The 22,511-nt window shown below is 39.1% G+C and overlaps 1 protein-coding gene across 2 annotated transcripts in view; it reads right to left on the bottom strand.

The window, feature by feature from the left end:
* The window catches only part of SEMA3D (semaphorin 3D), a 312,494-nt gene that overhangs the window by 166,274 nt on the left and 123,709 nt on the right, over positions 1-22,511 (bottom strand). For both annotated transcript variants that reach the window (XM_077264655.1, XM_077264654.1), the window contains exon 3: positions 17,786-17,949. In XM_077264655.1, the coding sequence (XP_077120770.1) occupies positions 17,786-17,949 (164 nt within the window). The remainder of the gene's footprint in view (positions 1-17,785; positions 17,950-22,511) is intronic.

Genomic DNA, 22,511 nt, shown 5'->3' with positions numbered 1-22,511 from the left:
AAAGGATGCAAAGGATACAAAAGGTAATGGTAGTAAATAGTATAAAAGAACAAAAGTACTTTTATTTACCTGATCATGGGCAGACACAGACAGCAGAGGGGCTCTGTACAAGAACAGTATAAGGGCCCTTTGCAGTCCAATAGCTCCTCATAATGCACAAATCCATCTGATTTGTAGGTAGAAGTGGGCTCCCTTACCTCTTGGACCCCCGTGCAGCTGCGTAGGTTGCACCAATGATATGTTCATGATGAATTTCTCATCACCCCAGTACTTTTCCCGGTCTCTACTTACTTCCCTGCAGTGGTTATATGCTGTTAATTCACATGGTTGTAAATCATAAATGTGTTGGCCCCCCATTCACCCCAGTACCTGATATTTTACTTAACATGTCATGTGTTTCCCTCGAGTGGTCATAAAATTAACACACAGATGCTGTTTTTTGTGCTGAGATGCAATTTTCATTGATACAATCTTGGGGTACATACGACATTTAAATACGGTACCTCTTTATTTTAGCATGAGTTGCGGCAGCAGAAAAACTGCAATTCTGCAATTTTTTTTCCTTTGGAGCAATTACTGTGCCGATCAATTATCTTATGTTTTGATAGATCGGACTTTTATAAATGCTGTGATATTAAATATATTTTTCTTATTAAGCACTTTACTTTTAAAGTGGGAAATGGATGGGGGCGATTCAAACTTTTATATTTTTTAAAAATATATATTTTTTGTTTCTGTGTTTTTATTACATTTAATTTATCAGAGGACTTGAAGACGTGCTAGTTTGATATGAAGCACCAAAATGGCAGCATCTGGCTCACACATGCAGACCCCAGTTTGATATGAAGCACCAAGATGGCAGCATCTGGCTCACATATGCAGACCCCAGGACGGGTGCACAGTTATGTCTATATGCGCAAAGGAGCTGAAGTCACTTTTTATTTTTGAAAACGTAAAGAAGGAAGATGGAAGGAATTATTTGCTTATCTATAAAATAATGGTAGGAAAAAGGCCAAGTTGCACAATAGCAATCTTCTAATTTTATGTTTACTGGTCTTCTACAAAATCTTGGTTTTCTAGGAAAGCTGCATGAAAGAATGGCTGGGAAATCTCTTGCACCAAATGTGACTGATTTTTTATGCTTTTCCTATATAACATGGCATTGATAACAGATACCGTATTCCCCAACAAGAGTGGGAGATACTGCATTCATTGTGTGTTTATACCAGTGTTATAAAATGTAAAGTGCTGCGGAATATGTTGACGCTATAGAAATAAAATTATTATTAAATTATTAAAATGGTTTCCTCATACCTTACAAACTTTATCATACCGTAATCACATAAGAAATTAAGAAGGACTATCTTTACTCAAACATCAGAGATGAGAAACCTGTGGTTTGTGATGAGAATAGACATTGGTACGTATATATGTAATAATAAAAATCCTTTCTAGTTCTATATCACTTTACATTTTAGGCCCTGTATATGTGTAATAATGCTGGATTACATACGTATATTACATACATTTCTCAATTACACAAAAGCAAGAAACAAAAGTAAATGCTGGCAAATACAGTGTAAGGCTACTTTCACACTAGCGTCGGGCCGAGGTTCCCGATGCTAGCGTTGTCTCCGCCGCACAACGGGGGCAGCGGATGCATTTTTTCAGCGCATCCGCTGCCCCATTGTGAGGTGCGGGGAGGTGGGGGCGGAGTTCCGGCCGCGCATGCGTGGTCGGAAAAAGTGGACCGTCAGGAGCAAAAAACGTTACATGTAACGTTTTTTACTCCCGACGGTCCGCCACAGCACGGCGCAACCATCGCACGACGGTTGCGACGTGTGTCATTGCGTCGCAAATGCGTCGCTAATGTTAGTCAATGCAGAAAAAACGCATCCTGCAAGCACTTTTGCAGGATGCATTTTTTCGGCAAAGCGACGTAATGCAGTTAACGCCAGTGTGAAAGTAGCCTTAGGGGTCGAGTTCCCGCCTCTGCACGGGGGAATCTCGGGCCATCTCCGCTGCGGTCTCCCATTCTTCTCCTGCCGCAGTGGAGCCTGCTCAGCGGAGACATCGGTCCCAGCGTCTTGCTCAGTCCCACTCTGTACAAAGAGTTACTGCTGCTTTTCCTGCTTCTGCCATTGAAGTCAGTGCTGGGCAGCGGCGAGCAGACGCTTCTGGGACTAAGTCCTGCTTTTCTCGTTCTGAGCATGCCCTGAGTAAGATCTCTCAGTGGGGATAGAGGGTCACATGGTCAGATACTGCAGCTAAGTCCATTGGTCCTTTCAGGAAGGTCCTGTAGGTGCTGGACTAAGTCCTGCTCTGCACACACTGAGCATGCCCAGGGCAAGATCTCTCAGTGGAGATCTAGGGTCACATGCTCAGGTATGGCAGTCTCTCAGTGGTCCTTCTAGGAAGGTCTTTTACTTGCTGCAGCTATATAAGGCTCGCCTGGCCGCACGGCCATGCGCTAGTATCAAATCTGTTATGTGCATGCGCCAGTGTGGTCACATTTATGTCTGTTCAGGGACTCGGCTGAAATTAGCCCCTAGAATGCCGGCTTCTCCGGTGAGGAGATTGTATGTTTGTGTGACCACAGACTGCCTTCAGCTCGGCAGTTAGCTGTGAACTCCTGTGGAGTTAACAGGGCACAGTGTTTTGTTTCCGTGCGACTCTGTGAAGTAACAGAGTTCGCTTAAACTGCCATATAGTGCCGTCATTTGCTAGCAGCAGGTTCCTCCTGCACGGTGGACCCCGGGCTGCGAATGCACCAATAAAAACATCTATATTTAATCAGTGCGTTCCGCTAGCCCTAACATACAGGATGCTATTCACGGATACTGTCCTGATAGGCATGTTTTTCACTCGGAATTAGGTAACCAGCAATGCTAAACACTTCAAAATTGTTCTCTCGATTATGTTTGGTATTTGGACTACCTATTCTGAGATATTTACATGAATCCATAAATAAACCATCCAGTTTACATAGTGGGATATAATACGCTAACGGCTGAGTGCAAATCAGTAAGAAAACAATTCTGAAACTTGACACCTATAGTTACAATCATTAAATCTGGCATGATCTTGTCCTAACAGGTGGTGGATTATCAAACATGGATCAGACAGACATAAGCCAGTAAATGACAAATCCACTGATCTATTCCATAATATCACATGGGAAGTTCCAAGGACACCCATTGTATCTATATGTTGACAGGAACATAGATACTTGTACAGTATATTTTCCCAACTACAACTTGCTGATGGATCCACTTCTCTAGTGGCCTGTGTGGCCCTACAATGCCATATTATGCTAGAAGCTTTGAAGCCCCATTTGCTTTCTCAGTAGTTTAGAACTTTGATGAGGAACATCTGTTTCCTGAATTATCTGTGCCAATGTCTGCTTATCAGTCCATGCACAACCGCACTCAGACTTATACCGCTTTTAGGATTTTTTTTAGACTGGTTGAATATTTAGAAACATTTGTAATTTAAGAAAAAAAATACTTACACCTGGTCTATGTGCTTATAAGAATGCAATTCACTGTGTATGTATGTTTTTATTTGTACCTAGTGAAGAGAGAGGTCCAACTCGTTTTATTAATAAAAACAGAATTTGATACTATATTCGATGAGACAGCGCCTTCAGATAGTCATTTTTTTCCCCTTCCTGTTCTTTTCATTATTTGTAATATGGCACACAGCTAAAAAATAAACAACTACTAGGAAAGCGTTGGGTGGTGAGGTGCCAGGGATGTCCTATAAACCGGGCGCAATGTGCTCAATCGGCCAATGCATACTGAGAGTAAAAAACAGCTTTGGTCTAGAAAGCAGATTATTGGTGAATAATTCCAGCATTATATCACTACAATCCAGAGCATGTGCAATGCCTGCGGCCCATTACTGTTTTATTAAATACAGGTGTAGACAGCTAAGTGTGAGCGGCTATTAAGAAAAACAAACCAGAAGCCAGACCACTGGTGCCCTAAAGCACACCTGCTCTTCCAACCAACTGTCAGAGTAAGTACATTTCCAGCCTGGGACCAATAGGCTTTATAAATGACAGTTGGCATGCTGAAAAAAAGGATGTTGGTTATTTTACAATTGCAATCAGAGCATAGAAAAATATAGTACCTAGCTTTTTTCCTGGGTTAATAAATGATTTTCAGTAGACTGCAGTCACTTAGTTCCCTAACAAGCATACAAATGAAAATCTATGACAACTGCATGGCTTGCTGCAAATTTCTTTGAAATAAGATGCTTAATATCTGTGGTAAAATGTTAATTCATAAGGATTTACTATAGTTTTGAACTTTCCATTGCCTCTTTTCATAATCTAACTGTTCATTATTTCAAATGCTATCAATTAATCCACAAGTAACCTGCATATTAAAGTGAATCTGTCCCCAGGTTTTTGCCACGTATTATAAGAGCAACATAATATAGAGACAGACATCCTAATTTCACGTACTCGTTGCTTCCTGTAGTTTTGATAAAATCACTGTTTTATCAGTAGTAGATTATTAATAGAAAACTAGTAAACCTGCTGCCTATGCACAGTGTACATAGAAAAATCCTAATTAAATACGTGAAGTAGTGGAAGTGTTTTAAAAAACGCACCTATCGTGATCTTCCCCTATTTCCAGCTTTGCTCCTGTCCTCTTCTGTCCCTTGTGACCTGAAAACAGACTATCTGGCTCACACATGTATTTACATGTGGAGTAAAAGTTGCTTTCTAGTGTAAGTTTATGGGGTCTTGTTTTGGTTCTCATAGACTTACAATAGTACTGTCCCACACAGTGTGAGCCACTAACCTAAAGAGCAGTCATGTGGGCCAGAAGAGGACCAGTGCAGGATTGGAAACCGGGAAAGATCACAATTGATAAGTATTTTAATAAACACACTACATGGAACACATAATTAGGAGGCCTAAGGTAAAAAAAAGAGAATTCTTTAAAGTGAACCTGTCATGTCCAAATTACTATTAACCTGCAGATATGGAGTTAGTCTGCAGTTTATAAGCACTTTTAAGTTGTGCGGATGCCACACTGAAACCTCGGCTGCAGGGAAGAAATTATCTTTATTCCTCCAGGCAGCCTCCAGCTTTCAGTCATATGGGAGGGTGACTTGAGTCACCATTCCATACATAATGAGCAGCAGCTGTAGCCACCGACCGGCGCTGACTGACAGCCGGCTCAGCAGTGCATCAGGTTCCATTTAAGGCACCGTTTTTTATGTAATATCCTAGTACATAATAGTTACTTTTATCATGATTCGCTTAGTCTTTACAGCGTTACTGTAATTAAAAAAAGCAATTTGCTCATAATTTGCTTATACAATAGACTAGTATGTCCAAAAAGGCAAATATTTTAACTTTAAACTGTAAAATAAATTGAATAAACAGGTTTATACCTGATACCAGAGAATATTACATTTTGATTAGGCTTCTTAAAGTCCTTCCATTATAGTCCTTTAATTTGCATTTTCTTAGTCAGGCACAGGTTACATAGATCCTTGGTAAAATGCAATATATACTTGGCAATGAAATGATGTAATAACATGCAGAAGCCATTGCTGGTAGATGAGATAATAGTAATTTTTTCTAAAGTCCCAGACTATTTTCATTATAAGCAAACTTTTATAACAAAGAAGTATTAACTTTTATGTACATCAAAGATTAAGGGAAAAGGCTCTGACGTACAGTAAAAGATGGCTGGAGCAAGCAGTAAATCAGTTCAGTGCAGAGCTGAAAAGTCACTGTGGTACATATAGGAAAATTTCAAGTCTGCAAGTTGATGCTACTATAAATATTTCACTACCAGAAATTGGCAAGTGAGTTATTTTTCCTGTTTGAAAGTTTTATTTCTTTCCTGTTCCCACAGAGTATTTAACTTGACGTTTCAGGGAATATTATGCAATTTTCAGTGCAGTGAATATGCATTTGATTTTAATTGTAAGATTCTTACACTATTCTTACTTTTAGTTGAAATATTAAACTTGGGATTATGTCAAACTTCACTGAAGGACATTTGTTTCTTGATGGGCTGAAGGTCTAATCACTTAACTGAGGTCTATTGTAGCGACCCTCCGGTCAGGTTCCTTACGCTGCTTTAATTTAATTGAAATCACTCACCAGTGATTAGACAGGTATGGGTTTGTTTTAGCAATTCTGTACCTCTCACTTATCCTTGGCTATTTCTGATGCTATCTAGCGACTGTATTTTATTCATCCACTCCTTATTTTACTACAGTCTGTGTTTTTCTCATTATAGGTGTGTTAGATGGAGACTCTAAACTGCTGGGAAATAGATATGTAACATTTTATGGGATGGCGAGACATAGAAAATAGCTAGCTGTAAAACCTTGTTCTATTATTAAATGTTACAGAGAAAATATGTTAGACATTTGCAATAATTTTGTAGCAGACCGACTTGATTGTGATACTTCAAATTTATATTTCCTGACATGAAAAGGGTGACAAATTGTTGTGCAAGCCATTGTTACACCATCATTTCCAACTTTTTATTTTTCTTATTTTTCCACCATTCAGAACACTTTCTAGGAGTGAGTGTGTTAGGTGTCGAGTTCCCACCGCTGCACTGGGGGAATCTCGAACCATGTCCTCTGCAGTCTCCCATTCTTCCCCAGCTGCAGTGGAGTCTGCTCAGCAGAGACGTTGGTCCCAGCGTCTGGCTCAGGCTCATACTGTGAGTCTGGTTACTGCTGCCGTCCCAGTTTCAGCTATTGTAACCAGCATTAATCAGCGGCGAGCAGACGCTCCAGGGACTAAGTCCTGCTTTTTGCCTACTGAGCATGCCCGTGGGACGACCTCTCATTGGAGATCGGAGGTCACATGCTCAGGTCCTCAAGTGGCTCTGATTGGACCACTGGCAAGGCCCAGAATGGCTGCAACTGTAAAAGGGTTGCATGGCCGCTCGGCCATGCACCAGTATAAACTAAAATCGTGTATGTGTGGATGTGTGTTTGTTATCTGGTGAAAGCTCCTAATCAATCCCTTCCCTAGTGTTGTTGTATTTGGTTTGGGTGTTTGGTGCTGACTAGCGCCAGTTTGTGCAATCTAGCAAAAGGCACAATCATACTGCATCAATTCAGCAGCCTCCGCCAGTGTGGTGCCGTGGGAAGCTAGGGCGTTTTCCGGTCCCTAGTTAGGGTGGTTAGTGGTGTCCGCCAGAGTGGCGCTGCGTGCACTCAGTGCACTAAATCTTTATTATTTAGTTGTTCCCTGGCACCCCAGTTTGCGGCGCCGAGCGCTAGTGGGTCTAGAGGGACTCTAACCCCATGTCCTTGGGGCACAGTCCTGTGATCGAGCACTAGCATTCATTCAGCGGTATTGCGGCTCTGTGACACAACAGGGTCTGCAGGTAATACCTCTGCACGGTGGACCCCAGGCTCCGAACACACCTTATATCTTCTTTTATATTATTTGGTGCGTTCCGCCAGCCCTAACAGAGTGAGGCTTTGCAGAAACGGGTATGGCACACACGTTCCGAAAAGTTTACTATACTTCACATCAGAAAGTAGGTTGAATTCTAGTGCAAATCTATGCCAGCCATGGCTCGCACACAGGCTTGTTCCTTATAATTATTAGATGCACTTTACTCCAGCATTATTATTATAATTAATATCATTAAGGTCAGGATATAGAACACCGGTTTTAATAAGTTCCCTCTAGTACATTTATGAGAACACTAGTATTTTTTTTTCTTTTTTGAGTCTAATATAACAAATTGCTGAGCAATTTGTATGTCTAATAGAATTTAAATTTTGATATTTGAAGCATTGAATATCTTATGTTTCTATCAATCTATCCATCCTCAATCTATATTTAATTCTTGTAATAAAGTTATATTATTTCAACAATTTGATTATTTCAAAAATAAACTAAATGTATACTAGAGCTGGGGTCCCCAACCTGTAGCTCAAGAGCCACATGTGGCTCGCAGGGCCGTGATGTGTGGCTCACAGCTGTCTGCCAGCTTGGTGCATTAGCACCAGGTGTATAAAACAACTGTAAAGAGTAGATCTTTAGATGGTGACTTTGGTGTGTAGCTATGCTGAGGAGGGCAGATCTGAATTGTGGTTAGAAAACCATGGAGGTTGGTATACTGCCTTTGTGTGATTACAGGGGAAAAGCTTTGGCTGCCATTATACCAGTAGTGGGGGCTCTGGTTGTCCCTACTGTGAGTGGGGCAGGAGCTGAATGTGACTCGTGACCCTCTTTCAGAGTTAAAAGTGGCTCACAACCCTCTTTCATATCTGAATGTGGCTCTCAAGGTCAGAAAGGTTGGGGACCTCTGTACTAGAGTATTGTAATCTAGCTTTCCATAAGTCAGGCTTTTAGGCTTGAAATGAGAATGTGCTAAGTTACTAATGAGTAAAGCTTTTTATCTTCTTTTACGTATTAACTGTAACTTGTAGAACTGATATTTGAAGCCGTTTGTGATGTTATCAGCATTCATAGTGCTTCCAGCGAAAATGAGCCATGAATGAATGTTTTGTCCCATGATGTGTTGCACCATTTATGGTATTTAAAGCAGATAAACTTCTTCAAATGCTTCTGCTGTTTATGTGCAAACCATTTTGTGGTATCAGGAAAATCCTCCATCCTTTATTGATTGGCACTTAATAATAAAGTAATGTCTCATGAATACCTGACATGAGATGCCTTACTCATTTTAACCACAATATTTAGAAATGTGGTATTCTGGCTGGCACAGGAAAATAATATTCCAATATGTTGTATTATATTTCATACATGCCGAAAAACAGCATGATGATATCTGCACATAACACAATATGATGTTAAGAGGTTATTGAATTTGTATATTTGAACCTCCTAAAAATCTTCAAGGTGTTCAATATATTACAAGCCTACAAAAATTTCTATGCCCGTTGAAATGCTTTGAAATAAAATTAACAATTTTATAAAATAGCAGTTTATTAAAATCTGTGTATTATATGCTCTGGGTCTGATAATGGTTCTTAGCTTACAAAATCATACAAAAAGGACAATGGATAACTCCACTACACAAAGTTACCTGACCAGAGAAATAGTTTTAGCATTTTTCTCATTTCTGGATACTACTCATACACAGATGCTTAATAAAGGTATGAACAGTTTTGCAAAGAGCTACAGCAGGTATCTGTATCTGTGTTGTGAAATATCTGTACTGCCTACTTGTCCAAGAAGTTATACACATGTGACGACACAGTTCATTAACCTATTCACGCCGCAGTCCTTTTTTGTTTTTGCGTTTCTATTTTTCACTCCCCTTCTTCCCAGAGCCGTAACTTTTAATTTTTCTATCAATATGAGCTTGTTTTTTGCAGGACGAATTGCACTTTTGAACAACACCATTGGTTTTACCACATTGTGTACTGGAAAACAGAAAAAAAATTTCAAGTGCAGTGAAATTGCAAAAATTGTGCAATTAGACAACTGTTTTTACTTTTCACTTGCTTCAATATTCTCCATGGGAGACTAGAAACTGTGATAATCTGATATCATCTGCTACACACAGGCGATGATCAGATCACCTGTGTGTAGCAGAGATGCTCACTTGCTATGAGCGCCAACCTCATTAAATTTTAATTAATTTGACCTAAGAACAACACAGGTCTGCGACTAAAAAGCTGTTTGATTATTTTCATTTTTTTTTAATTCTCATGTATTTTGGTGTGCTGAAAATGAAAAAAATATTGAAAAAAATCCTCGACGTCAGGATTTGCCACAAAATGCAAAATTCTCTTCAAATTTAGTATATTTTTCTTCTCAATTTTTGGTATTTTTTTATCTTAGGGTTTTGAAAGTCAAAATTACTATTAATTAATTCACATCAATGCATTGAAGATATACAATGCCAAAAAAATATAACTTTCAAAGAAAAGAACTTTCAGAGTGAGCTAATGAAACCAGCATCAACATGTTGCAAGCTGAACGAGCAGGCTCTGACATGCTTGATTCAATTGTTTTATCTTGGTTCTCGCCTGTTCACACTTTTTCATCTCAGTTCGTGCTAGCTCGTTTTGTTTCCCAAAATTAGCATTATGGCTCAGCGGAAGTGTATTAATTCGCCTGACAGTTTCTGTTACATTTGTGGTGAATATACAATCTTGAAGCAACAGCTGAATATTACAAACTTTGTGAAAAAAGTATACTTCGCTTATTTCGGACTAAAGCTTGGAGATCAAGATAAAGCTTGGGCGCCTCATAAAGTGTGCAAACGGTGTGTTGAGGACCTCCGAAATTGGTTCAAGGGTAAGAAAAAAGCTTTCCATTATGGGATTCCTATGGTATTGCGAGAGCAAAAGAACCATAGTGACGATTGTTACCTTTGTTCATGCAATGTGGAAGGGTATAATTCAAAATGGAAGCATTCCATTTCATACCCCAATATTCACTCAGCAATTTGTCCCATCCCCCATGGCACAGATATACCAGTACCCAAGGCCCCTGCTACCTTGGAAGAGATAACTAGCTCCGATGAAGGTGGAGTCATACCTGAACCAGATGATGAATCAAGTTCAGACTTTGAAGAAGATGCAAGACCAAAATTGTTTTCCCAGGAGGAGATGAATGATTTGGTAAGAGACTTGAATCTTCCCAAAGATGCCGCTGAGTTACTCGGATCAGGGCTCAAAAGCAAGAATTCATTGTTGCCAGGAGTGTCTTTTTCATGGTTCAGACATCGTGAAAACGAGTTTGTTCCTTACTTTGCTCAGGAAGATAAGTTGGTTTATTGCATCGATGTCGAAGGTTTGATGGGTCAATTTAAAATCCAATATGATTCAGCGCAATGGTGTCTTTGTATAGATTCTTCAAAAAGAAGTCTCAAATCAGTTTTACTCCACAACGGAGGTTTTTCCATCCCTGTAGGTCATTCTGTACACCTCAAGGAAACCTATGAGAATTTGGAATTGGTTCTTCATAAACTTAAATATGAAGACCACGGTTGGCAAGTGTGCGGCGATTTGAAAGTCTTGTGCATGCTGCTCGGGCAACAAGCTGGGTATACCAAATACCCTTTTTTCTGTGTCTATGGGACAGTCGAGACCGACAAAATCACTGGACCAAGAATTGGCAGCCGAGGGTGCTCACAGTTGGTGAAAAAAATGTCCTCTGAGAAACTTTGGTTCCTCCCCATGAAGTTCTTCTACCACCTCTAAACATAAAATTGGGATTGATGAAGCAATTCGTAAAATCACTTCCAAAAGATGGAGAATGCTTCAAATACTTGGTCACCAAGTTTCCATGCCTCTTGGAGGCAAAATTGAAGGAAGATGTGTTTGTCGGACCAGACATTAGAAGGCTTATAGCTGATCAAGAGTTTATCAATACCATGACGCATCCTCAAAAAGAAGGGTCGTTTGCATTTAAAGAGGTCGTAGAGAAATTTTTATGCAATAACAAAGACCCTGACTACAAAAAAATCGTCGGACGAATGCTGAAAGCATTTCAAGCTTTAGGTTGCCTGATGAGTTTGAAAGTGCATTTCCTCCATTCCCACCTTGACAACTTTCCTGAAAATTTGGGAGCTGTGAGTGAAGAGCAAGGTGAACGATTCCTCCAGGACATTAAAGAGATGGAAAGAAGATACCAGGGAAGATGGAGCATTACAATGATGGCAGACTACTGTTGGACGCTTCAGGAGACATTCCAGATGCTACTCACAAGCGTAAATGTACCAAGAGAAGCATCACAGGGAAGAAGAATCGATTTTAGTGTGTGTTAGTGAGCTTATTGCAGTTAAAAATGATTTTCATGAAACATTTGCAATAAAAAAATAATTTTATGAGTCTATTTTCATTTATTTTGAGGTATTGTCTTATTTAACATAGTTACTTAAATTGTCAGAAAACGTGATGTCCTATGACAAAACGGAGGTTATTTTCGGATTCAGCGCACTTAAAAACATAAAGATTACGTGGAATAACCAAAACAGCTCTTGAAAAAAAATTTTTTTGCAGACCTGTTGGCCAATTTTACATTTTTCCAAAGTCCATTTTAACTGACCTTTGGCCCAGAGTAGAAGGCAGCATGTCAGATTGTGTTGATATAAGGTTTCTTCATGATTGAGCGTTAACTTGCATTTGTGGATTGCACGCCGATCTGTGTTCAAAATGGTTTCCGGAAATATTCCTGAGCCCATGCAGTGATTTACATGACCAAAGCATGCCTGCAATACCCTCCGAGGCCCCATAGATCACAATCATCTATTTGATTGTCAGCCTTGTCCCTCTTGCACATAGATTTTGCCAGTATATCCAAATCTTTTTAATGATATAACATACTGTAGGTGGTGGAATATTCAAAGTCTTTGCAATTTTGCATGAAGATTATTCTTCTAGTATTGTTCCACAATATTTAGATGTGTTTGTTCGGGGATTGGTGAACTTCTGACCATCTTTGCTTCTGAGAAACTCTGTCTGTTTATCAAGCTCTTTTCTATATACAGTTATGTGCCTAAGTTGAAAATTGGCTGCTCTTCATCAGTATTACTGACTTTTTCAGCCTTTTATTAAATCTGCCCCAACTTTTTGGAGATGTTTAGCTGCCGTCAATTTCTAAATGAGATGCTTCTTTCAAATGAGATGGAAAAAATGTCTAATTTTCCATTTCTAACATGTGTTCTATGTTCTGTTGTAGCTAAAATATGGCTTACAAATAATTGCATTTTTGTTTTCTTTACATTTTACACAGCATCCCAAATTTTGGGGGGAAATTGGGATTGGCTTTTGAACTGGGCACTGATAATAGGGTGGACGGTCCCTCTCCTCTTGAATCCGCACTACATGGTGTCCCCGGTTTCCATAAAGAATTTCATATTTTAAGTCATCTTAACAGAGAACAGTTTTCCTTTTTTTCAAAATTCAATTTAAATGAGTTTTGTGCTGTACAAAAGTTTTAGGCAGGTATAGATAAATTCTGCAATGTAAGAATACTTTTGAAAATAGAAGTACTAATAGTTTAATTTTATCAATTAACAAAATACAAAGTGGATGACCAAAACAGCAAGGGGTTGTCCTAGTAGTGGATAACCCCTTTATTGGCTGATTTATTTATACTTCAAGTGTATTCAATAGTCACCGGTGGATCCGAGATCCATCTGCGGTTGTTAACCAGTTAAATAACATGACATGCAGACAGGTAGTGCATAATTAATCCTGCCCATCAGCACGCCCATCACAAGATCGTGGGGCACCAATGAATTGTCATGACAGCCAGGGATCTGATGAGGACCCCCGTTCCTGTCATCACGATCCTCCTGTAAACGCCGTCCCATGACTGGCATTCATGGGAGAGCGTGATAACACTGCTATGTCAAGGCAATCGAGGCAATCGAGTGATCGCACCTTCAATTCTTTTAAAAGGACTATTAAATACATTAAATAGGCATATTTGTTATCGCTGCATTCAGAATGTCAGATGTATTAAAATATATTTAAAAAAACCCAATTGGATTGGTAAATGGTATAATGAGAAAAAAATGCCACAATTAAGTTTTTTGTTCACTGCAACATTGTAATAAAATGTAATAAAAGACGATCAAAACATCATATCTACCCCAAAATGGTATAAGTAAAATCTTCATCTCAGGGCACAAAAATAAATCCTCACCCAGCCCCAGATTGTGAAAAATGAGAACGCTATGGGTCTTGGAAAATATAGACAAGATCAATTTTTATTTTATTTTTTTACAAATTTATGAATTTTTTTTCACCTCCTAAATAAAATAAAATCTTCACGTTTGGTATCTGTTTACTAATACTGACCTGGAGAAATATATTGCTTGGTCAGTTTTACCATATATTGAATATTGTAAATAAAAAAATAAAAAAACATTGTGGAATTGCACTTTTTTTGCAATTTCACTGCACTTGTGATTTTTTTTTCCAGTTTTACAGTACATTATGTGGCAGAATGAATGATGTCTTTCAAAAGTAAACTCATCTCTCAAAAAACAAGTCCTCATATGGCTATATGGCTGGAAAAGTAAAAAAGTTGTGACTCTTAAGAAGGGGAGAAAAAAGCAAAAACACAATAAATGGAAAATCGTCTGGGGTGATGGCATATATTTATACTTAGAGATTAAGTAAATCGATAACAATATTAAATATTATCAACAGCCAAAGCTTAATCTGCCATAAAAATGTAATTGTTTGAGTATAATCTATATAAGTACGCATTATGCAGGAGGGTCTTATCTACATTTAATATAGCACATGGAACACAAGGCTGGATTTACCAAGGTCCAGAATAAGTACATCTGAAAATAGCAGGCGGCAGATGTCCTACTAGTGCTGCATACTGATGGCACCGGCTCGTCCCATTGGCTAGCTAGATTATATTTCTGAATAGTATTTCCGAGCAAAGAGAGCATGATGAAGCAAATTGACAGACTGGTATTTACCACAGGAGATGAAGGAAACTATTCACATGTTTGTCTTACTACTAGATCTGTCTCATTAAGAGGATGTTAATGTCCCATTTAAGAAGTCTCTCGTTATGGTTGGTATTATAGCAGAGGTAAAGTAGAAAATAAAATTCTAATGTAAAAAAAACTAACCGGAGGTTCTCCAATTTCCCAGCATAAAAGCTGATAAATCGTAGCATATTGAAGTAATTTGGTTCAGTCGTATGTGAAGGTATAAAATTTATTCATGCATAATTAAATAGTGAAGGAAATCATTCATTTTTTTTAAAATATATTAGCGAACAAAGTAAGGGACATTTATTATGGCCAACACATATGCTCAGTGGTCCACTAGTCTGGAGAGCAAGATAGTCAAGGTTATATTCACTACAGCCCTCACTACTGACCAGGTCTGATCACTTGTACTTTTGTAAGGTTTCATACCAGGTCATGATGCACAAGTTGTGCCACTAATATTAATAGGTCAGGTGTAAGATCAGAGTAATTGTATATTCATACATGTGAGTCTTAAAAACTCATGGCTGCATTATTGCTCTACAAGACAGGGGTCACACTTGCGAGTACAATGTGAGAAACTTGCACGAGTCTCTCGCATCAATACATGCAGCCATATGCTCCGGTCCTGAGTGGCGGCGGCAGTGCCGGGTATTGATGTGAGAGACTCGTGCGAGTTTCTCGCATTGTACTCACAAGTGTGACCTCGGCCTTAGACTTATACATACCCGCACTGATCAACTGTTATCAGCTCTGCGGGTAAGTGGCTTCAGACAGTGTACAGAGAGGAGCCCAATAGCTCTTTACAGTGTTTACTGGCTTTTGTAGATCAGCTCCTATTCATTTGAATAGATTGATCTGCCGTACCTGGGAGAAACAACTACACAGTGTCTTGGAGCAGTAGTGTTCTGCTCTGCAAACTGTTTACATATGGAGACTCCTGGAGATGGAATCAGCTGATTGGTAGGTTGCGGGTAGAGATGAGCAGATTTCTGGAAATTCAAATTTCCCAGCTTTGCAAAAATTTTCTCTAAAAATTTGTTTTGCAGCTAACATGTTTGCGCCAATTACGGTACCAGACAGGAAAAGGTGGGTGGGGGAATAGAATAAGGAGACAAATGTTGTTTCAATATTATCTGTCTACTCCGCTTACCCAGTGAAGGTAGAGATAGAATCCAACTCCGTTGTACATACAACTGCTGATCTCTGATGACCCAGTGTTGTACCAGCCACAATAGTACAATGTATGAACATCTGATTTATTAACTGGGATTTGATGTTATAGCTGTTGGGTATTATGGGGATGCCCGCTTAACCTCGTTCATTGAAATTAGCCTGTTTACTGATGCTGTTTAGAAGTGTTGCTGGGCAAGCTTTTTTTTGCGAATCACCTATTAAATGTCATAAAGCTCAAATTTGCTAAACAATTGTCAATTTAACTAAAGATCTGTTAGGCGTTGGGATTCTCTCACTGCACATAGTAGATCCCAAGCCTTATCTGCCTCTGCGGTCTCCTATTCAGATTCAGCCGCTGCGGGTGCTTCTGAGCATAGACATCAGTCCCAGCATCTTGCTCAGGCTCGTGCTGTTCATTTGATTACTGCTGGCTCCCCAGCCAAGTCTATAGTAACCAGCGATAGGCAGCGGTGATCGGACACTCTGGAGTTTAAGTCCAGAAATCACCTTACTGAGCATGTCGTGATCTGGCGTCTTCCTATTGGTGGTCGGATGTTAGCTGCTCTGGTGATGTGGCAGCTCTGGATTGGCCCACAGGCAATGTCACGGCTGGCTGGGCATTTGTGTTTGTGGTGGAGCCTTGCACTTAAAATGCTCTCAGCTGCCCACGCATGTACATTAGTATCATTTTATGTACAGCTATATGAGTGGAGTCTCTACCACTCTGTCTGCAAGTGTGGTGTGTCTGTCTAGCTTGGGCAGCTAGCATCAATGGGGCAATTAACAGCTTAGCATCGGGTTCCTACATGTGTGCAGTTAGCACAGTAGAATTCCAGAGCAAGTGCAACCCTAGTCAGGGTACTAAGCATCTCTTTCATTTCTGTGTGCGAGAGACACAGCTCCGTTGCAGAGCTGCTCTTTCATTTCTGTGTGCGAATGACACTGCTTAGTTGCAGAGCATCTCTTTTGTTTCTGTGTGCGAATGACACAGCTCAGTTGTAGAGCATCTACTTCGTTTCTGTGTGCGAGTGACACAGCTCTGTTGCAAAGCATCTGTTTAGATTATGTGTGTGAGTTCAGTTCATGCGCTATTCACGCTGAGTGGCATTCAACCCAGGGTGTACGGGTAATCGCTCGCCGTGTATTCCAACATTACTCACAAGCAGTCCATTATTCACAACCATCTCTGCAAGGTGGACCCTGCCTTGCGATTGTGCTTTATTATTTATTTTATTTAGCACAATCCGCCAACCATAACAAGATCAATCCTCCGCTCATCAAAAAAGTCATCTCAGTCAGATGTCAGACCCTCAGACCTACTGTAAGATCTTATGCACATGGTCATATTTTCAGTCTCAGTGCGATCTGACAAAACATCGGATCAAGCTTGGACCAATGTTATTCTATGGGCCCATGTACTTCAGATATTTTCCTTGGATCAAGATGGTCCGAAGAAAAAATCACAGCATACCCACTTTGGATTCGATATTTGGATTGTACTCGGCCATGCAAATCCAAGAGCCTGTTGAAAACATTGGATTGCACTTGGATGACATCCGAGTGCAGTCCAATTTTCACTGATTCACAGAATAGAGAAAATGGAGAAATTGTTTTCTCCATCTTCTTTTCATCCAAGAGAATTAGGTCACACTATGATCACATTGATCAAACTCTAATCAGAGTGTGATTTGCAAAATCAACCCAATTTTCTCGGATGAGAGAATGCTCACTCGTGTGACCTTAGTCTAAGGTTGGGTTCACATTAGCGTTCGGGGGCTTTGCGGAGGGCTGCATACATCCGCATGTCCATGTTTTGGAAATCAGAGTCTTTGACAGAGCATAACTTTCGAAAATGCCTGAATTTTATCCTTGGCATTATATATTTGTCCCCGCAAGGCGCACAAGTTTCTATAATAAGCAGTTCTGAAGATAAATCTATGTATTTCTTGATTAATGTGTGAACAGTTTTCTCATATATGTGTTTATAGCTTTGGTGTTTTGTGTTTATATCTAGCGAAAAAGCTCAGTGTCAGTCTGTGTACATAAGTTCATATAACACAGCTCCGCATCTACTGGAGGTACTCCCCAGGAAGTATCTGCATTGGAAGAAATGTTTGAAAAGACATTTATCAAAAGAACATTGTTTTAAACACACCAACCTTTCTTATATTTTTGTTTACATCAACCAGATTGAGCATATAGATGTAATCTTTCGCTCCGAGGAACAGTCGGCTCCTCTCTTCATCAAGCAGCAGGGTCTGAAAACTCAGGCTTTCAGACGATGACTCCAGAAACGGGATACAGCTGTTTGACAGAAGAAGGTCTGTGGGAAAAGCAAAGACATTTTAAGAATAAAAGTGTTTACTTATCAGCCTACATTCACACTAGTGATTTTTCAAGATTTCTTTAAAATATATGTGAACCTTTCAGTGGGAGAGATATTGTAAAACTCATGCATTTTTCCATCAGCTGTCAAATGTATAATTCATTGATCTCGGTGTCAACTCACGAAAACATGGAATATGCAACTGATGTAACAACTGAAAACTCAGGCACATAAAAACCTAAGTTCACGTTTAAGAATAGATACTAGTGTGATTTTTTCCTCTACGTATCGTCACACTGAACATTCAAATTCGGAAATAAAGCATCTTGGACACGTAGCAAAAGCAACCTCGAGCTAGTCTGAATACATTATTATTTAGAACAAGAGATTGTTCAGAAGTACAATGCAAGTCAACGGGGTTTGGCAAAATCCCATTCACACCCAGTGGAATATCTCAGCATGATTTTAGGACATTGTACCCATTGCAATGTAACGTTTGAAATCCACAGCAAAATCCAGCTTTTCATAGACACAGAATAGAATATAAATCTTCTCTCGTTCTCCTACTGTTTTGTCGGTTTCATTATACTATTGGCTGCTATGTCGCCATGAAATCATAGCCATGAATCCTTAATAGCGCAGTAGTTTCTTCACAGGAAAAAAAAACATGGCACTGAGGCTACTTTTTTGCATTGAAATGGAAGCATTATTAATGGCAATAAGTCATAATAACATTTAATGATATATTTTATGTAACATACATATAAAGCACAATAAAATATATGTTTAGCTGCTGGGCAAAAAAAATGTTTTCCTTCAGAGCCATCTAAAGGAAAGAAAATAATAATAATCTTTATTTTTATATAGCGCTAACATATTCCGCAGCGCTTTACAGTTTGCACACATTATCATCGCTGTCCCCGATGGGGCTCACAATCTACAGTAAATTCCCTATCAGTATGTCTTCGGAATATGGAAGGAAACCGGAGTACCTGGAGGAAACCCACGCAAACATGGGGAGAACATACAAACTGCTTGTGGATGTTGTCCTTGGTGGGATTTGAACCCAGGACTCCAGCGCTGACAAAAATTACACAACTATTCTTCAGCTAAAAACTGACATTGACATTTCTATACCTATATTTGGAATTCTAGATAAAATGTTATTTTCCTGTTCAATTTGGACTCAAACCTGTATATTGCTTTGGTCACATGAAATTACATAATAACAATATTGGCAAAAAAAATGTAATGAAAGAAAGCAGTGAGTAAATCACACACTCCACCACGTACTTTTACAGCCTGTCCTTTAGTACCACAACAGCAAAATTGATGATGATGCTTGTGTGCATGCAAAATCTGAACAGGTCATAGTATTTGGAGAAAATGAGAACGTTCTGTAGCTCTGATTAGTTCCTAGAACAACAAGATCCTATTAGCTGACTGCTGAGCTCAGAAATACACAATAGTCTGTGCGAGGCCAGAAACAGCCATTATTGTGTTTAAAGGCTGTTGAGCAATCTTGGGTTTATAAGTTTGTTTCCAATAAACACTTCCAAAGTCAATTGTGTAGACGAGAACAGGAGGGGTCAGCCAGTATGACTTCACAAATCTAAATACACAAAAAACAAATAGCTACGTATTTGTGCGTGTGTACTCTAGATGACATGAGCGCCACTGTGAGCGTTACGATCACTGCTTTCATTATCATCCAAACATCTGTCTGATGAATATCTTTTTCTGTAATTGTGATTAAGAGTCACATTACAAATTAACTAAATGTTTATCATTTTATCTTTAATATTTTCACCTTTGAAGGAGTCCAGACAAGAGTAATTGGTATAGACACTTGTAGCTCTTATAACCTCAAGAAACAACTCCATATTCCATTGATAGAGGTGCAAAATAAACCATGCCAAAGATTGAATATGAAAAAAGTGAGTCTATTATTTGTTATCTTTACTGAATAAACTCAATTTTTTTCACATTCAGCTTTTGGAACACTACCTATTCTATTTTGCTTTTTATCCTGGTAAATGGGACTCTAGCTATATGGAACTTTCATGTTGATGACCTATACCTTGGGGGTCCAACTTCTGGGCCCCCCTTGATCAGTTGATTGGGCTGCCAATCACTGGCCATACTGATGACCTACAAGACATCTCCAAATCTGGGTACTGACTACAGTACCGTAATGATGGGTTGTTAACGATTATTACATTTGATTACAGTTCCACAAAAAAATATTTTTTTCTCTACTGTTTGTAAAGTCCTGCTGAAGAAAATGTTATCCTTGATTTATTTTTATTTCCTAAGTTTGTGTTGTGTATGTTCAAAAACTGATATTCACACTGCAAATGAGTCCAGGGGCAGCAAGTAGATGGAAAGGCAGGATGGAGCGCTAATCAGTGAAGGAGCAGAAGACCTAAACACAACCTGTAACCAGCAATTCTGTGGTCTCTAGAGGCAAGGGGGTGACTAGGTCTCTCATCCAATCCTTGCTGACCCCGTTCATTTTGAAAATATCTAGTTCTGATAGCTGGGTCAGTATATGCAACAGGACACAAGGTCAGAGAGTAGGAAGCTTACTGCCCCTATTTCACTTGGTCTGTCCGGGAATGAGAGGAGCCTGACACAGGTGAGGGTCAGCAGCCAAGACAAGATGGCTCAGAGTAAACTTCAAGGTATGAGTGACACAAGAACAGGGGGTAGCAAGCAGAGGACAGAAAATAAAAGCACTAATAATGGCATGCAGATATCAAGATGCTAACAAAGAAACATATCAGAGAACCCAAGCATTGGAAATTGAGATCTAGGTATCAGAGGTCACAGGCAGAATAGGTTGAGAAACATAACAGCTGACAATTGTTCACATAATGACAATCAGATGACAAATGATTCTAGCATAGAAGCAGAGAAGATCACTGGATGTGGAAATAAGAATACAAAAGTGGAAAAAAACAGAGGAACTGACTAGCTGATAACACAGGGCAGTAGTTTACTAAATAGAAAAGAAAAATATTTAGAATTGAGAGTCCTCAGTGGTTGATACCTTTTAATGGCTAACTGAAAAGATGGTAACAAATTGCAAGCTTTCGAGACTTCACAGGTCTCTTCATCAGGCAAAGACTAAAATAAATTCTGAAGAATCACATATTTACGCACAACATAGCACAGAAAAAAAAAAAGGGAAAAAAACATGGATAAGATAGGTGACATGAAGCAGAATTACCATGAGTGATACACAGTTATGTCCATAAATATTGGGCCAATTTCCAAGAATTGGCCCAATATTTATGGACGTAACTGTTTATCACCCATGGTAATTCTGCTTCATGTCACCTGGCTTATCCATGGTTTTTTTTCCCCTCACCCTTTTTTTTTTTTTTTCCTATACTATGTTGTGCATAAATATGTGATTCTTCAGAATTTGTTTTAGTCTTTGCCTGATGAAGAGACGTATGTAGTCTCGAAAGCTTGCAATTTGTTACCATCTTTTCAGTTAGCCATTAAAGGGTATCAACCACTGAGGACTCTCAATTCTAAATATTTTTCTATCTACTGGCTAACACGGTACCAAGATATATTTCTTTCCTGTATCTAAATAGAGAAGAACAGTCTGAGCCCACTGCCAGAATTTAATAGTAATGAGTGTTCTACCGCATTTTGCATCTGACACTGCTAGTCTCAGATCCTACACTCTGTAGTCTGGATCTCTGGCGCTGATGGTGAATTTGCAGTTTTGTTCTAGTGGTGGACTATAATGGAGCAGCTGTGGTGTATACTCTGGCAAGTGGCAACAGCTGCAATGTGGGTAACACTGCCACATAGCGGGCTACATGAATTGTCATAAACTGCTCCCCCACCTTTGATTAACTGCATATGAAAATTATTGAACAGCAGTATGAGCAAATCATAATACATTCTTTAACAGATGTCATCCACTGGTAGCTGGATTCATGATACATATATTAAAGGGCTGCTCTAAAAAAGATTAAAGGGTAACTAAACTTTTTTTGTATTGATCTGTATTTAAAAAGTTATGAATCTTTGTAATATACTTCATTTTTTTATCTTTTTTACTTCTATCTTTAATATCATGCTGAAAATGTTGACTTTGAACTACGGGTTTAGCAAAATTTGTAAGGAATAATGTCTGAAAATGGGGAGAGGACAGTAGAGAAACTTGGACAAGAGAACAGAGATCAGCAACTAAGGCATCATGAACTAGGCAAACAAGCCAGCACTCTCAGCAAGATGTTAAAGATAGCCCTCACTTCTGACTATTATTTTTTTACTACTTTCTCTGCATTCTAAAAGTAAATTTTAATTTCACAGTTGCGGGACAGGTCTTTTAAAGTCTCAAAAAAACACTTTGTTCGATATAACATACTGGCAAGTTTTAAGAGCCAGAAAAATAGTAAATGTTTTGTTTGGTAGAGCAAATACATTGTTAATAACTAAAAGCAATTAATTATTGAACAGCTATCTGCTGTCATGACAGTTCTTCAAGAAAGGCTAAAGTGAGAGGCCAGCCTAGATGTCAGGTTACCAAACCT

Source organism: Ranitomeya variabilis, chromosome 5, assembly GCF_051348905.1.
Source record: "Ranitomeya variabilis isolate aRanVar5 chromosome 5, aRanVar5.hap1, whole genome shotgun sequence".
Lineage (NCBI taxonomy): Eukaryota > Metazoa > Chordata > Amphibia > Anura > Dendrobatidae > Ranitomeya > Ranitomeya variabilis.
Note: the sequence above shows the minus strand (reverse complement) of the source record. Positions and strands in the feature narration are given on the sequence as shown.